At 34.5% G+C, this 18,491-nt stretch overlaps 1 protein-coding gene across 4 annotated transcripts in view; it reads right to left on the bottom strand.

Moving 5' to 3' along the window:
* LOC111508246 (sodium- and chloride-dependent GABA transporter ine-like) overlaps positions 1–18,491 on the bottom strand; it is a 241,231-nt gene that overhangs the window by 128,403 nt on the left and 94,337 nt on the right. For 3 of the 4 annotated variants that reach the window (XM_074175176.1, XM_074175174.1, XM_074175178.1), the window contains exon 2: positions 7,648–7,838. In XM_074175176.1, the coding sequence (XP_074031277.1) occupies positions 7,648–7,838 (191 nt within the window). Of the gene's footprint in view, positions 1–7,647; positions 7,839–8,000; positions 8,150–18,491 lie in introns of those variants that run through there. The other variant, XM_074175177.1, reaches the window with a different exon arrangement.

Here is an 18,491-nt window from a genome sequence, read left to right as displayed (position 1 = left end):
AATTGCAATTTTTCACCTGCACCAAAATCCTCCAAAACATTTTTCTAGAGGTGATTCCCAATCGAATGAGCTATCGCTTATATTTTTAGGACCTTTATCTCTATTTTTCATGTTTTTGAACTTGTTGATTAGACTACATATCACAAATCATCGTCCCAAAATTGAAAGAATTGAGTGTCAAACTTCTGACTCTTTCACCATACTCTTCAGACCTCACACCAACCGACATCCATCTTTTCAAGCACTTCGATACATTTTTCATCGGTAGAACCTACGCCATTCAGGACCAGACCAAAACGGTCTTTGTTGACTTATCAAATCCCAATCAAACCTTTCTGACGCTGACGGAATGACTCGGCTTATATAACGTTGGCGAAGGTGCACCGTTTGAATGGCGGTTATATCAAACACATGAAATAAGTATTCACTTAGATATTATAGTTCGAAATAAACTCATTAAAACGGATGAAACTTTTGAAACAATATAATATTACGACCACCATTTTGAGATACCGATGAACCCAAAAAAATATTTCACGAACTCGTTTTTTAAGTACTTGACGAAGCTTTGCACTCAGTTGTGCCAGAAATTTCCAGCCATAACAATATTTCTGTACATCTGTAATTGAATTTTCAACGCTTTATAAAAGATTTTTACCACTCGTTTCGAATGGACTACCTCCATTCTGTAATATAAAAAAATATGTTTTTTCTATTTAACTACCACTAATAGTTCTTTTGTACATGTTCTGACGAAAAACATTCTAACTTTGGCATTGAGTGATTCAATACAAACACTCTGTAGGAGAGAACGAGATACGTGATCGAAGATGAATTGTTTTTTGTGCAAATCTTTGGATTGTGCTGAAACACATATATGAAACAATACTTCATCTGAGAAATACGACACTCGAAATAATGACGCAGGTAGGTACCAGTGAGATCGACTTTGTTTCAGAAAAAGCATGATGTTTTATCAGTATTGAATTTCAATAGGTTACCGATACCCCAATGCGGCACGGTTTCCAGTTGCATATTTATGACGTTCTCACATTCTTCTTGTTCCTCAAACTGATATAGGAGGTATGAAAAGTGATATAAAAAATAGTCTAAATTGAAAGGAGTGTATTTTTAGATATTTTTTGAGAAAGGTAGGTTTTTGGCTTTCTACTTCTTCATCTCAATACAAAAAATGAAACTCATAGAAACTCATAGAAAAAAAGGAAAGTGAGTGCCTCCACTTTTCGAACTTATTGGCCTTTCCAATACATTTTGAACCATCAAAAACAGCATGAGAGCTGATGCTCAGTTCTTCCGCAATCCCACGCACCGTTTGTGAGGGGTCAGTCAGTCTTCGCCAGACTCAAATTCTCGTCCTGTATTACTGTGAGTCGACCAATTCGAAGTTCATCTCCGAGACTGAAATCTCCGGAACGAAATTTCGCAAACAAACGTCGAATAGTGCGTTCATCAACACTATAATAATATAATAATAATAATAATGAAAAGGTTTATTTACGAATTTTTACAAAATAAATTTCACAAATACACAGTAATACAACATATAGATATAGCATATAAAAAGGTAGGTATATGAAAATAGGTATATAATAAAATTGATTTATGAATAAACAAGTGCAAAATCACTGAAGCAGTCATTAGACTGCTTGTCGGTGATATTCAAACTACTAAAAAAAACTTTGTCACAATAGTGTGTTTGGCATCATAGTTGGTAAGTATAAATATTCTGTCATATTCGGTATATTGTCACAATCATGTGTTTGGGTCTTATTCAGTATATTGTCACTTTGGGATTTGCTTCATTTCAATAAATTATAAAACAAGGTACGCTCATTTTCCATTATCCATAACTTGAGCTTACTTTTATAATAATGGAAGCTTGAAATATTATTAAGGTCTTCTGGTATCAACGACCATAATCTTGGCGCGACATAATTTGCGTTCCTTTCGCCAATTGTTTTTCCACTTCGAGGAAAAAATAATTCATCATTTCTTCTCGTATTGTGAGTATGCTTATGATACTTATATGATTATTTTTCCTATTTTTCAAAATACAAGAATTTTTTGACAGAAAAGTTGACAAGCATCCATTATTTGTATTTCTTTATACATACTTTCAGAAGAATAGCTGATATTTTTTCAAAAATTATTTTCAAAATCCATTTCTGTAATACGTTGATCTTGTCTACGAAACAGTCTCTCACACCACCCCATCCCTAAATTCCATATGTCAATTGTGATTGTGCCAATGCGAAATAAACTGATTTAAGTTGTTTAGGATCTAAAAATGCTTTCAAGTATTTGAATTTCGGAAGTATTCCTCGTATTTTATTCGACAGATGCTTCATTTGAAGGTCCCATCTGAATGCCGATCTATCATTATTCCCAGATATTTTATGGATTGGGTTTTAGAAATTTTTGAATCTAGACCAATATCAATGTCTCTCAAATGTGGCAATTCTGATGAATATCCATTCAGCAATGTTAGAAAAATTATTGTCAATATTTTCTTTGAAGTTCATTCCAAGTGTTTGCTTTGTAAGTAACAACAGTATCATCTGCAAAACTGATGATTTCCTCCAAACTATCTTTGCTATTTATGTATAGAATAAAGACTACTGGTCCCAGACCAGATCCTTGCGGAACACCATAAGTTATTTTTCTAGGACTGTCACATACCTCATCATGTTCGCACCTGTTGCGTTCGTTCTGACAGTTAATCTTTTAACATATCATAGACATTTCCTCTAATCCCATATTATTTCAATTCATTCAGTAACTTTTGGTGACTAACTGTATCGAAGGCTTTCGAGAGGTCAAGAAAGATACTTATTGTCGGCACTGATTTATCTAGAGAATCATAAATTGATGTTGTAAATTTGTAAATAGCATCTTCCGTTGATTTTCCCTCTCGAAAACCAAATTGACTTTCAGACAAAAGGTTGAATTCATTTATATATAATTATATATAAATCAAAATGAAAAATTTGTGGACCGAACACTCAAAAAATGGAGACAAGACCGCGGACACGTGTTTCTGGCTATTGGCCTCATCAGCGCGGTGCAGCCAATTGCAAAGATGGGCAACAACTGGTTACCAAAAATAAAAACTTCACATATGTACGGTGTCACCAACAGGAGCTAACAGGCACATTTGTGGTTTCAATTGGCTGCACCGCGCTGATGAGGCCAATAGCCAGAAACACGTGTCAGCAGTTTTCCTTCATTTTTTGAGTGTTGAGTATATATATATATATATATATATATATATATATATATATATATATATATATATATATATATATATATATATATATATATATATATATATATATATATATATATATATTTCAATATTAAATTCTACAAAAAGGATTTGAAGCTTTATATATCTTCTATTAATTATATAATATACTATAAAAGTAGGATATTTAATGACTGAATCTATGAATTAATCAGTTGGTATCTTGAGGTTACAGTCAAGGTCAATCACGAAAGTGATTGCAGAAGAAATGTTTTATCATGTGCATTATCAGAACATGTAAATTCATTAGACCACCAAATGGACTATACTAATGCTGGTATTTTAGAAATTGAACAAAATTTCTACAAACGTTCTTTTCTAGAAATGATACACATAAATCAAGAATTAAAATCCATGAATAAAAGAACTGACTTGAATGGTCTCAGTCAAATTTATACTTATTTGTTTAAATTCGATAATGATAATCGAAGAAGAAATAATGCTGACTCATCCAGTATGTAACTGATGTAAAACAAATTATTATTTTTATGTTATCAACAAATACTTGTCATTTATTGATTCATGTCAAAATTAATTTTCAAAATATTTTTCGTTTCGATTTGCTGCTAATTTTTTATATGAATCTCATGTTGAGTAAGTTATATCTGTAACGTTTTATACATATATTTTTACAATCATCTTTTCAGTTGTCCTGAAAAAGGAAATAAAGATTTCCAAAAGCTTGACAAAATAGCAAAGAGTTTTCATCATTGACCTTGACTGCAACCTCAAGATACCATCTGATTAATATATATATATATATATATATATATATATATATATATATATATATATATATATATATATATATATATATTTAAAAATTTATTAATACCATAAAAACAGTGATCTAAAAGTACATTTCTAATAGCCCTTTTGAATTCAGAATTTTTCAGTTCATAAACGTTTTTATGACAAATTTATAAAAAAATGTCATTGCTTACAACTGTGTTATGTCCATGGCTCGTCTAATATAATCGATTAGCATTTTGAAAGTAATTATAAAATACCAACAAAGTGAAAATGTCGCAGCATCATGAATTTACAAAATAATTTTGCTGGTTGGATTACTAATGACTAGTTAACTTTTCGGGTTATTTTGGCAGTGTTTTAGTTCGATTTGAATTTCTGGAAAAAGTTCTTGTATGGAGTGTTTGTTGAATTCTCCACTGCATTATTTTCAGTTTTTCACTCATCAATTATAAGGGATTTCATGTATGTTCTCAAAGTTGTTATGATTTTTTTGATATTTAGAATATTCTTTTTCTTCTTTCTAAAATCTTTCCCATGAAATTTCATCAGTTTTTCCTAAAAACCATAGTGTGGAGTATTTTTTATGATTTTTTTAAGAGTACATTTTTCAAATGTCTTAAATAATTAAATAATTCTTCAAACACAATTGAACATAAGTCATTTTTGTTGGAGAATTTTCAGTAAGATACATATAATACATATAAAAACTATTCAATAACTATATTGATAGCGTTGTCGTTTTCATAATATTTGACAATTTTCTCAAATTGTCTTTGAACTTATGGATGTAATGATAAAGTAAATTGTGAATCTTAAATTTTTAGTATTTAGCCTATGGTTGCCAGCTCTAAAATTTGTACAACAGAGCAGCCTGGCATTATTTTCATTTCAGGTATTTTTAACTAATTTTTTTTTAAATGATTTAATTTTCATTATTCTCAAGGGTCTCCAAATCGGTGTATTCCAGTTAGTCTTCCAATGTATGGGTGTTTTCTAATCCACTTATCCTCATAAAATTCAATATTCCCAAATATCTTTAGCAAAGAAACCCGTATTTTTAGGCCTTTTTCCACGTAAATATTGTAAGCTACAAATGGCTAGATTTTCAATTCCTCAATTGTTCCTTGTGTCCGTTATCTTTGGACTCACCTGCTATTATGACCTTTCCTACCTATGTTAATCCGAGCCTCCTCACAATGACCAAGTTGAACCCCTTCTCCAACTACCGATGTGAAACATTGCATTTTATAAAATAATTTCATTACGTTTTTGGTTTTCTACTACTCCATCTTGATACAAAAAACAAGGATGAGGGAATCTTCCAAAGAAAGGAAGGAAGGAAGTAATCAATTTTAAAATAAGTAACTCTATACATGGATGTGTAGATCGTGCAAAGAACTTTCAGACACAAACTGAAAGAAAGTCCTCCTGAAACAGCTACTTTCATATAAACATTGAATAACACGAAAGAAAGAATTCTTTCGAAACAAATACTTCTTATATGAACACTGAATTATACAGAAGATACTTCTCTCTACTCACTTTGTATTTCAAACATTCGTTGTGGGATAAAAATCAGATATCATTCACATGAGTTATACTTTGAATGAATGGTAATAAATTGCACTTACATGGAACATTGTCACCCTCACTGGTATACACCGAATGTTTCGCCTTAAGACACTTGCCACAAGGCTCTTCATTATCAAATTGGATAACATTATAGAAAATAGACACAGTTCATTCATGAATTACGATTTTTAATGTCACGAAATAAGCTTGAACTGCTTATGTCATCGATGACATCGTAATGTCATTCATTCACCTATTTGATTTAATCCCAGCCAAGAGGAATCTAATTTGAATTGAAGGGGTTATATTTTTAGGAGTGATTAATTTTTGGGAAAGAAAGTTTTTGGCTTTCTACTACTCCATCTTGATACAAAAAACAAGGATGAGGGAATCTTCCCTAATTTTTGGGAAAGAAAGTTTTTGGTTTTCTACTACTCCATCTTGATACAAAAAACAAGGATGAGGAAATCTTCCAAAGAAGAAATCTTCCTTTCCTTGGAAGATTCCCTCATCCTTGTTTTTTGTATCAAGAAAGCCAAAAACTTTCTTTCCCAAAAATTAATCATTCCTAAAAATATAACCCCTTCAATTCAAATAAGATTCCTTTTGGCTGGGATTAAATCAAATAGGTGAATGAATGACATTACGATGTCATCGATGACATAAGCAGATCAAGCTTATTCCGTGACATTAAAAATCGTAATTCATGAATGAACTGTGTGTATTTTCTATAATGTTATCCAATTTGGTACTGAAGAGCCTTGTGGCAAGTGTCTTGAGGCGAAACATCCGGTGTATACCAGTGAGGGTGACAGTGTTTCATGTAAGTGCAATTTATTACCATTAATTTAAAGTAGAACGCATGTGAATGATATCTGATTTTCATTCCATAACGAATGTTTGAAGTACAAACTGAGTAGAGAAAAGTATCTTCTGTATAATTCAGTTTTCATATAGAAGGATTTGTTTCGAAAGAATTTTTTCTTTCGTGTAATTCAATGTTTATATGAAAGTAGCTGTTTCAAGAGGACTTTCTTTCAGTTCGTGTCTGAAAGTTACTTCTTTGCATGATCTACACATCCATGTATAGAGTTACTTATTTCAAAATTGATTACTTCCTTCCTTCCTTTCCTTGGAAGATTCCCTCATCCTTGTTTTTTGTATCAAGATGGAGTAGTAGAAAGTCAAAAACTTTTTTCCCAAAAATTAATCACTCCTAAAAATATAACCCCTTCAATTCAAATTTCATTACGTTTCAAACCTTGTAAGAGTACAGTTATAATAAATCTTGTTTTGTCTACAGTACATCTAGCCAGTTATTTTTCTCATCCTATCTTTTTACATGAGTTGATGTAATTCTTGTGTGCATTAAGCATTCATACTCACGATGAAGTAATCGTGGGTCAAAACAAATACACATCTGATAGGTATATTGGGAAAAATTAAATCGATGCATTTAGCTGGTTTAGGTAATTCACATGCTTTCCAATTTATCCATGATTATTTCATAATTTTGATGGACAAGAATACTGACACCTCCTGTTCATATGTTACCTGAGAATGTATAATTAAATTTGTTCAAATTGAAAAATTGCTCTTGGAAGAGCGGAATTTCTATCTACAATACATTGATGATAACCTCAAGATCATCCTAATTGTTCTTGATAAATCTCGCATTCACATTGAAATACCTAGTTTGTTATCTCTTGTTGAATGTTGTTAGTTGTCGTCGAATGATCATAAACTTTGAATGTATTTTATAATCCATAATTGAATAAACTTCATATTGGTATAATTCGTAAACTGTAATGATACGTTCATACCACGAGAAACTATTGCTGTATAATGCTGACTTCATAATTAACATCAATACTCAAAGCATATTCATTTGATAAAAGAGGAATGTTGATGAATATTCTGATAACTTTCCAAGCAATATGTAGTTAATAATAATATGTATTTTTTTTCGAGATAAATATCTACATAAGAATACTCACCTCCTCCACTTTTGTAGCAAAGATACGGAAATCTCCAAATTGATCCAAGACCAACACTATATCCAACACAGGCGAGTACAAATTGAAGTTTATTGGACCAGTGTTGTCTTCTTGGTTTATTGTACTCACTGTCTTCACCTTCCTCACTTCCATCGTCTGTTTCTTCTCCATATGTGTACTCCTCAGGTGGACTGAAAAAAGAATATCATGAACCTTTTCAGCTATCACTATGAAGAAATCTCAATTTGTTTGAGCTGTGGGTTTTAAGATAAATAACCCAGTTATGGAGATTAATATAATGAGTTGGGAGCAATTCAATGAGTTTTAGAATCCCCACTATAGTTCATACTCACTTCAAGGACCATAAAAAGTTATTGCCAGAGGGGCTTGGGGTCTTATTTTGAGGAAGTATATAATAATTAAACTTATGGGAATTCATTTCGAACTACTGAGAACTTTCACCTTTGACGATGTAGAATTAACTGAATCTGCGAAGTATATCTCCCTACCTTTCCGATTAATTATTATGTGGTTGCTAATTCAGTCAATATTTGTTTCTATCGCTACTTCAGAGTGTTGAGGATTGACGATGAAGCGCTAATCAGTGATTTGTCAACATAATATCACAATAATTTATCTCATGATTAACAGTCACTGATTTATAACAAAAACCTATGCGCCTGGAGAAGTGTACTAATTGAGTTGACATATTCCATGTTATTTTTAGGACAAGTGATATTCATTTCTAGATTGCATATGCAAAAGAGAAACAACCGTAATAGGCTATTGGCCTATTGGCCTCATCAGCGCGGTGCAGCCAAGTGATTTCGGCAAACAAGTGTTTCCCATCTTTACACTTGGCTGCACCGCGCTGATGAGGCCAATAGCCAGAAACACGTGTCCGCGGTTTGCCCCCCTTTTTTGAGTGTTGTGTCCACAAATTGTTTAATTTTTGATTTATATCATGCACACTCGATAAAATCTCTATTTGTATTTATCCTGGACCCGGATGTCACGCAGGTAGCTATAGCTGCCTCCGTGGTCATGTTAGATGTAGCTTGGGAATTCTAGGTCTTCTAACTGGAACCACAAATGTGCGGTTGGCTCCTGTTGTTGACTCCGTGCGTTTGTGTTGTTTCCTGATTTCGGCAAACAAGTATTTCCCATCTTTACACTTGGCTGCACCGCGCTGATGAGGCCAATAGCCAGAAACACGTGTCCGCGATTTGCCCCCCTTTTTTGAGTGTTGTGTCCACAAATTGTTTAATTTTTGATTTATATCATGCACACTCGATAAAATCTCTATTTGTATTTATCCTGGACCCGGATGTCACGCAGGTAGCTATAGCTGCCTCCGTGGTAATGTTAGATGTAGCCTGGGAATTCTAGGTCTTCTAACTGGAACCACAAATGTGCGGTTGGCTCCTGTTGTTGACTCCGTGCGTTTGTGTTGTTTCCTGATTTCGGCAAACAAGTGTTTCCCATCTTTACACTTGGCTGCACCGCGCTGATGAGGCCAATAGCCAGAAACACGTGTCCGCGATTTGCCCCCCTTTTTTGAGTGTTGTGTCCACAAATTGTTTAATTTTTGATTTATATCATGCACACTCGATAAAATCTCTATTTGTATTTATCCTGGACCCGGATGTCACGCAGGTAGCTATAGCTGCCTCCGTGGTCATGTTAGATGTAGCCTGGGAATTCTAGGTCTTCTAACTGGAACCACAAATGTGCGGTTGGCTCCTGTTGTTGACTCCGTGCGTTTGTGTTGTTTCCTGATTTCGGCAAACAAGTGTTTCCCATCTTTACACTTGGCTGCACCGCGCTGATGAGACCAATAGCCAGAAACACGTGTCCGCGGTTTGCCCCCCTTTTTTGAGTGTTGTGTCCACAAATTGTTTAATTTTTGATTTATATATATATATATATATATGTATATATATATATATATATATATATATATATATATATATATATATATATATATGTATATATATATATATATATATATATATATATATATATATATATATATATATATATATATATATATATATATATATATATATATATATATATATATATATATATATTATTTATGTTGCTCTTGAATTCGGGTTGAACCGTGCCTGGAATTTTGTGTTCGACGTTTCGGCTCCAACATTGGAGCCATTTTCAAGAATTTGTGGCTTGACGCCGGGGCCTCAATCTGCTGCCTACTCCACAGGTCACGTTACGAGTTCTCTCTGAAGTCTCAATCTGCCTACTCCTTGGATTGAACTGGCGTGTCGATGTGTGCTCGGTGGTATTTATATCGACGGAAGTTACTGAAGCGGAAAGGTGGGGGCGTGGCTTCGGGTGATTACCATCATCGGACGTCCTGGTGGGGGGTGAGCATCGGGAAATTAGGGGTTTCTCTCGCGAATTATTCGAGCTTGTAGTGTTTTCACTGTGGCGATGGTCTTAGTATTCGCAAAGTCTATGTTGTGTCCTGTCTCTTGATGATGTTTGGACAGGGCTGAGGATGGGTCTGATTTTCGGACAGCAAGTTGATGTTCATATACTCTACTTGTCACACGTCTGTTGGTCTGGCCTGCATATGTTCTATCGCAATCGGAGCATGGAATTTCATATATACCCAGGGATTCATAATTTTGTCCTTGGGAGAACGGAGGAATGTGGAAATTTGATTGTTGGCAGTGAATATCGTTTATGTGCAGTTTTTTGGGGAATTCGGCCAATTTTATCTGTTACAAATTGCTATTTTCAAATAATATATCGTGGTGACTGATATTTATGAACAATTTACTGATTTGAAAATAATTTACTGTGATTATAAGTGATAAAAGTGGTTTTTACATATTCCTTTGAGTGCATATGTAAAATTTGAGGTCAGTTGACGGTATGTATTATTAATCTACATCATCAACTGAAATAAATTTCAACATTTGTATTCAATATGTAATAAATGTACAAATAAATTAATAAACCAATAATATATACAAATAATGATTATTAAAATATTATTCCAAATATTGAATTGAAATAACTTTTTATTCCTTAAAGTAATCTCAAAGTTTTGAATAATAAGTTTGTCGTCAGGTTGTCCCATACACAATACAATATAGTATCAAAATAAATTTCAATAAATATTTGGAATACATAATACATAAATCAATTTGAACGAATGATCACAACGATGAATGATCTGAAAAAAAACGAAGTATAACTTTTTACGTGCGTACATAAGTACACACATTCCCTTTTTTGTTTGACTTTTCTCTTGCTTCCAAATCTCCGGCAAATAATGCGGGCTCACAGCCTTTTCTGTTTTTACATTCCCTTCTTGAGATTATTTCGGTTGTTTATAAATTGAAGGCTTCTTATTATCAAGCTGCAGCGAAGATCTCTGTTGTCCTGCCCCATTTTGTTCAGGTGACTTTTCAATAGACCCAGTGAGTAGCCCTGGGAAATATGACGAGTCATAAGAAAGAAAACTGTAATCTCAACATTCTTTATGTTAACAATGGTAGACCTGTGATTACTTCATTATAATCATGTGTAATCATTCTATTCTATTTACGCATTATCTGAGAACATTTTCAAAATATTGTCAATCCCGACCTGAACAATAATAAAGTTAGTTTCCGAACTCCTCTTGAACATTTCGTAAAACTTCACCAAGAATTGATCGGCATGATGCTTTGATTCGTCCTTTGAATTCACCAATATTATTAGTATATGTTTTATGAATGACGGGTTCAAGATGTTCCTGGAGGAAAAATCTAAGGGTGATAAATCCGGTGATCCTAGAGGCTACTCAATTGCTCCCCTTCCGCCACACAAATCACCCGGGCATCACTCTCGAACGAAACGAAATTAATGAGGTGGGGCACTGTCCTGCTGGAAATATAACAGATACCCCCACAATATTTCATTACTGTCTGCATTAATTTGCATTCATAGCTCAATGGTCTTCTCAAGTATATCTAAGAACCTACAGATTGCCAGTCAAGTTTCCTTCGATGAATAAAGGACCAATAATTTCATTTCCAAGAATACCATCCCAAAACATCTACTTGTTGGTATTTTGTAAGTCATTCTCGAAAAATATGAGGGTGTTCGTCAGTGCAATAGCGATATTTGTGCCTCATTACATTTCCATTCAGTAAAAATGAGCATTTATCGCTAACACAGATATTTAACAAAATATCAGAATTGGCATTGACTTGATGCGGGATCGTTTTTCAAAATTCTAGTTTTTCATCATAAACATCCTCTTGAAGCGCGAGAATTCGATTAGATTGTCGAGGAGCTAGGCCATGGTCTGATTCACTGCGACCTTTTCAGATCAATTGTTGATCCTTGGTTGTGAGATTCATTGTCTAGCTTGATCTCTCTGACGAGACTCCATAGCTTCGACAATGACCCCTTCATATAACTGGCAGTCTATGGTTTCTCTTACCTGCATCTTGCGCGTCTCAGCCTTGCTATCGCTTTGTATTCACAGAGCATATGCAGTGCGGTTTCTCCCTCTTCTTGACAGAACCTGCATTGGGGTTTTTCTGTCAAACCCATGTTACTCATATGTTTCCTAAGTCGGCTATACCCCGTTAGAAGACCCACCACAGCCTTTGCAACCTCACGGTTGTGGTTAAGCAGGTCTTCCGTGAATCTGGGCGATGATTTCTTTACGAAGTCTTTCGCCTGCCTCATTCCTAGGAGCTTTCTCCAGAAATCTATTATTTCGGCTTGCATCCATGCTTTCGCTACCCCGCAGAAGGGTTCATAGCCTTGGATGCGCCTTCACGGGCTATAACATCGGCCTCCTCGTTGCCCTTGTGACCCTCATGTCCTGGTACTCAAACTAAAGTGCCCTATTTTGGATACTCAGCTCCTTGAGTGCGCTCAGACAGCTTCCCACCAGTCTTGGGGAAACTTGAAATGAACTGAGTGCTTCAATTGCCGTCTGACTGTCGGAGAAAATGGTTGTATCATGTTCGAGGCTGAGTGCGATTCTTGTATTTGCTCTGCCTCCGTGTATACCGGCTCCCACTCCTTACTAGCCATCTGTATACCAAGTTTCTTCCGCTTTCACAGGTGGGCCGTTTTGCCAGTCCCCTCTACTTGGTATGATGATTTTGAAATATTTTCGAAAGTTGTACTGTGGAACTGTGTTATCCACGGGCATTCCTAGTATTGGATCTGCCTTCAGTTCATTGTACAGTTTCAAGTATTCTGCACCGTGTGACTGGCTGATTGGGGTTCGCTCCTGCTTCTCTTTGTATGTAGATGTGCTATAGTGAAAGTCTAAGTAGAACCTCAACTGCTGCAATTATGGTCGATCTCATGGCTCCTGCGACATTTAGGCATGCCAGCCTTCGTATGCCGCCTAGTATCCTAGCCGTACCCGATTGCCTTGTTCTTGACTACCAAGTTACTACTCCGTATGTTATCATGGGTCTCACTACCCTTGTATAGAGGTTCTCATACTTGTGCCATCTGTGCTCCGAGATGACACCTGCAAATTCCCCTTTTGTGACTATCACCAGATTGTCAGCATATCCCAGGCAATATATGCCTTCTTCAGATAGCTTTCTGAGGAGATCGTCCACCGACTTAGATAGTAGTCTGTTCAAGTCATCCATCGCTGAATCTGTCGATTTCCCAGGCTGGTACGAATACGAGCACTAAGAGGTCTTTCGTTCAACGTCCTTCGTCTCTTATGTATCAGTCCAGTAACCTTTCACCGGTTTTCATCAGAAAGCACGTTAGACTGATAAGTTTGTGTGACTTCGGCGTTTGGTCTAATATTCTGCCTATTACTGCCTATTACTTTCACTTCTTGCCATGATTTTGGAATATATTTTCAGGCCACGCGGGCTCTGAAAATCCTGCTCAGATGTGACATGCAGTCCCTTTTGTAGCAGAATGAAATAGATACCGTCTATTCCTGGTTTGAATTTTGGATCGCCCATCTGATCCTATCCGGTCTCGTGATTTCGGTGGCCAGCCTCCAACCCCATGCCGTTGGCTTTCTGTTCCTTGTTGGGAGAAAGGAAGCCCCCACCCAGAGAGCCCAGGTTCCGATATCACTGGAAAATGGGCTGTCAACAGTAGCCTTTCGTTTCTGTGTAGGTTCCGTCCTATTTTTTGAGGAAACCCACTTAGCTCGTAGAATTTTCCTTGGCAAGTACTCGGTGTATTTTTAAACTAGTGGGTGTTTCTTACACCTCCATGCTAAACCTCCTCTATGAGTCTCTTTTTGCCTTTCAGATTTCTTTGTTATACTGCGTAAGTGTTTTCCTATATATGTCCCAGTCTTGCTTTCCTTTGTCTTTGTTGAATAGTCTTCGAACTTCGTGCCTCAGCTTTTCGAAGTACTAATTCCACCAGACGGTTTTGCCTTTGTAGAGTTTGGTGTTTTTGGGACAGTTTTCCTGGTAGGCCTTCATGATTGCCTCGTTTACCTGTTCGACTGCCTCCTCTAGACTATCTGTATCCCTAATGGTTGCAATTTTCCTATCTGAAGACTCCCTGAGCGTCTCCCATATAGCCTTCCTAGTCGGTCTCTCGTGGATTTTTAAATTTTGCAGCCACTATGCGAGGTGAAACTAGATCGTATCGGATGTGCCTTCAATACCATTCAGCACGTGAATAATCTGCACTTTATATGGAATAAATGTATGTATTTTAGGTGCTTTTACAGTTTCGTGTGACATTCCCGTCTATTATGCTACTGATCGTGAGAAGGTAGTAAGCTCTGCAGCATATGTTCCCAACACTTCAATTCGAGCTTGTTAATTTAGTACTCTGGGATTATTTTTTCAAAACGAGGGTATAAACCGCTTCGTTACCAAACGCGTTACAGCGCCAGTCTGTCCGTCTTCTCATTCTCTCACGCATACGTCAGCTTAAGGCAGGCTCCTCCTCTCTCGCCGGAAAGACGTACAGTATTGAGTGTGCGATAAACATATACAGTATTATGAAAATTTGATAAGCAAGAACGTAATATTCTTTTATTATGTGGAATGTGGCTTGAAAATGATGATACTAATTTTGTGGATTACATTATTAGTATCTCTATTCAACCCTACAAAAGTAACAATTGGCTTATGGTAACTAACTATAATATATGTACAGAGCGGGTCAAGTTGGACACTTCTGAAAGAAAAGTCCTATTTTCGAACTAGATAAATGAGAACTACTGGCTTTGCCTGAGGGACAAATTTTATGACAAACTGATTGGTGAATACCGCATATCGATAAGTATCATCGTTTCTCAGTTATATTATGTTTTCCAAAAATGTGTATTTTCGAAAAGTTGCTGTAACTTTTTTACCGTCAAATCTTTTTTTCTATGAGAATTTCCGAGCACTGTTTTACGTAAAATTTAATGGTGTGAGAAACTTATATTTTCAAATGAGATATCAATAGCTATTGATGGACCTGTCTGTTCGATTTTTCGTATTATGTAATGGAAGGTAGATATTGAGGTTGGGGGCAATGTTGCGCAGTATAAGCATATCATTTCAAAACATAAAATCTCAGATGACATGAAAGTAATTTATCATTACTATGAAACAATGACTATTTACTAACCAAGAATTTTTTATCTTAATCTGTAGAATGCTTTGTCACCACCAGATTGTTCTACTTTTCATACAATGGAAAAGGTGGCAAGGTAAACATTTGTAGAATGACATTCATAATATAATTATTGTTATTTCATGTCGAGGTTTTTATTCACTATTATTGTTTTTACGATATTTCAACCATTATCAATGTTGAGGTTACTACTTTACTCGAAAATATGGTCTGTCACATCATAATCACTGCTCTTCTTTTATAGTCAATGTAACCGATTTTCAAGCAAAATAAATTGTATATAGAGATAAGTCGTATATTTATTTCAAGCACTTTTCATTTCTTTGATAAAGTCTGTGTGAAACAAAAGTCACCAAATTGAAAAATCTTCACGTTGAATGTCTGTAGTAACAGTCTTCAAACTGAATGTAATTCATTTGTCTTTCAGAAAAAGATAACATATCATTTCGACTAAATTTTCATATCCAATATCACAGTGGCTTACGATTTGATGTATTGCATTATAGAACTTTTATGGTTTATAGCCCGAGGGCACCAAGTTTCATCGGTTAAAACTTGTGCAAATCCATAAATCTTGGAATTTTGCGAATAAATTGATCTGATTTCATAATGAATTGATGAAATGCTAAAACCTAAGGTAAAAGTTAATTATTACGGGGTAGTACGTAATTACGGAAGTTTTTTATTTTTACCATAAAATAACAAATACACAAAATATGATGTGACTTTTCATTACCATACATCAACTTTATCTATCCTTGAAGCAAAAGAGCCCTATTGCAAAAACATCAACCTTATATTGCTTTCGGCAACGACATAGTAATCAATATAGCGCAGACGTACTGTTGACGAGTAAGGTAGCTAAGTGAATTTCATAAGACTTCAATGAGTTGTGTGTTAGTATTTTCAATATAAATAAATTATATTATTAAAAACTCTTCATGAACGGAATATATTATAGCTATTTTCGATTATTATTATGCATTTTTTTTAAAATAACCTTGATTTCATGATATTCCGTACATGATATTCCGTTAACATTGCCGTAATAAGAAAAAATCAAAAAGAATTATTTTTTATATTCATTTCAAATTGCGTTCAGTATAATTGAAATGCTTATTTGTTTTGAAATGACGGAAAACCGTAGTTCGTTGAGATTACTGTATATGATTTTCATACGCATAAATTCTCTATGAAGCTGTTCCTTTTTATAAAAATCTAAGGAAATATTCATATGGTATTGCACTAATATCAACGTTCCTTTGTAACTTCCTTTAATATTACTGAAGTTATATATTTTTATATCATAATTACATTTTTCTATTTTGAATATATATAGTTATTAATAATTATCATGATGCAGTTTGTAAGATATCGATATTGGAGACCCATATTTCGGGAGCCATCACGCGATAAGGGAAAATCGAGATTATTAATTTCTTGTGTTTATTAGGAACTACAGTTGAATCTATTAAAAAATTTCCTCGTTTTGTAAAGAGTGATAATGTTGGAGTATTTTGAATGAGTGTATCTCCGTCGGAAGTTGTAATAATTCAGATAAATGTAATGAAAAATATACACATCAAATTTATATAGTATTTATTGTTCATAAGAGTTGATCCAATTACTCAATATAAGGGATTTATTATCATTTGAAAACAGTTTTTTCTAAAGAAACATAAATATTTAACATTTTAATGATAGATTGACCATCATTCACTCATTACAGAAAAATGTACAGAATTTGTCCCATATTCCTAAATTTTCTGATAATAAAGCAATTTTATGGTGGAATCGGCCGATATTTGATGAAAATCCATAACTAACGTATTCTAAAAACACTTTATCGTGAGATTTTCACAAAACAATTTCACAAAAACGCAACACGTGGTTCGCCATACAATGGCTTCTTCGGGCCGTGTCAAGGCACGGCATAATCCATTTTTGATCAAAGCGAATATAAAGAAACCAGTGGTATTATTTTTTGATGGCCATGTCTCTCATTTATCTATTCACCTGACTGAATTTTGTAAAGGAAATGAAACAATTGTTGCACTTTTGCCTAGTTCCACCCATATATAGCACGCAACCTATGGATTTCGCACTATTTCACAACTTGAAGAATGCTTGGAGCAAAAATGTTTATTCTTGGCGAATGGAAAATAATGGCAATCGCCTGAAAAGACAAGACTTTGGGTCAATTCTTGAAAAATTCATTATAGAGAATCTAAAACCGAATATAATCAAAAGTGGCTTTCGCAAGACTGGACTATATCCATTCAATGAAAATGCTGTGGATTATACAAAATTATCGAAGTCTCCTACTAATGAATTAGATTCATGAGCTGGCAAAAGTAATGTAAATGTCTCTTCGCAGACACAGTTACAGCAAACCTTCAAAAATTCCATTGAATTTGAATTTGAAGTATGTGAAAAACGTTTAGAAAACCACAAATTACCTGAATTTGAACACTAGTGGAATCAGTGGTTGTTTCAATGAGCTTGTTAGTTGGTGTTAGCCTGAAAAGGATGATATTTCAGCATATCATGCTGAAGAAGTAGTGAAGAAAATTGATTGTCCTGTTCCTGTCAACAAAAGAGGTGTATTTCCTTTTCCTGACTTTGACTAAGTTGTATGAAATTTTTTTAGGGAAAATTCCTCAGTATTATAAATGAAGTCACTCCTTTATTCGAAATAAACATTGAATAAATGTATCCTTTCGAAAGTACATTTCGCTTTGTCTATTTCTACCCTTAAATCAGTCACTTTTTTTGTTTGTAGATACAGAAGTACTTAATTTATAAATATCCCGTAATCAGGCGCAACTATTTACAAAATTAAATTCAAAGCAAAATTTTGTTACGCAATTATGGACAAACAGGATGTTCCAAAAAATATCATGAATCATTTAAAAAATTAATACAATATGGTTTATTGGGAAAGAAAGTTTTTGGCTTTCTACTACTCCACCTGATACAAAAAAAAAGGAAGAGAGAATCTTCCAAAGAAAGGAAGGAATTAATCAATTTGAAACTTTATACATGAATGTGTAGATCATGCAAAGAAGTAACTTTCAGACACAAACTGAAAGAAAGTCCTCCTGAAACAGCTACTTTCATATAAACATTGAATTACACGAAAGAAAATAATTCTTTCGAAACAAATACTTATATATGAACAATGAATTATACAGAAGATACTTTTCTCTACTTAGTTTGTATTTCAAATATTTGTT

Source organism: Leptinotarsa decemlineata, unplaced genomic scaffold (genome assembly GCF_025532065.1).
Source record: "Leptinotarsa decemlineata unplaced genomic scaffold, Ldec_3_MD MMD2_tig00000882_RagTag_RagTag, whole genome shotgun sequence".
NCBI classification, from domain to species: Eukaryota; Metazoa; Arthropoda; class Insecta; order Coleoptera; family Chrysomelidae; genus Leptinotarsa; species Leptinotarsa decemlineata.
This window is presented reverse-complemented; position numbering and strand designations above follow the sequence as displayed.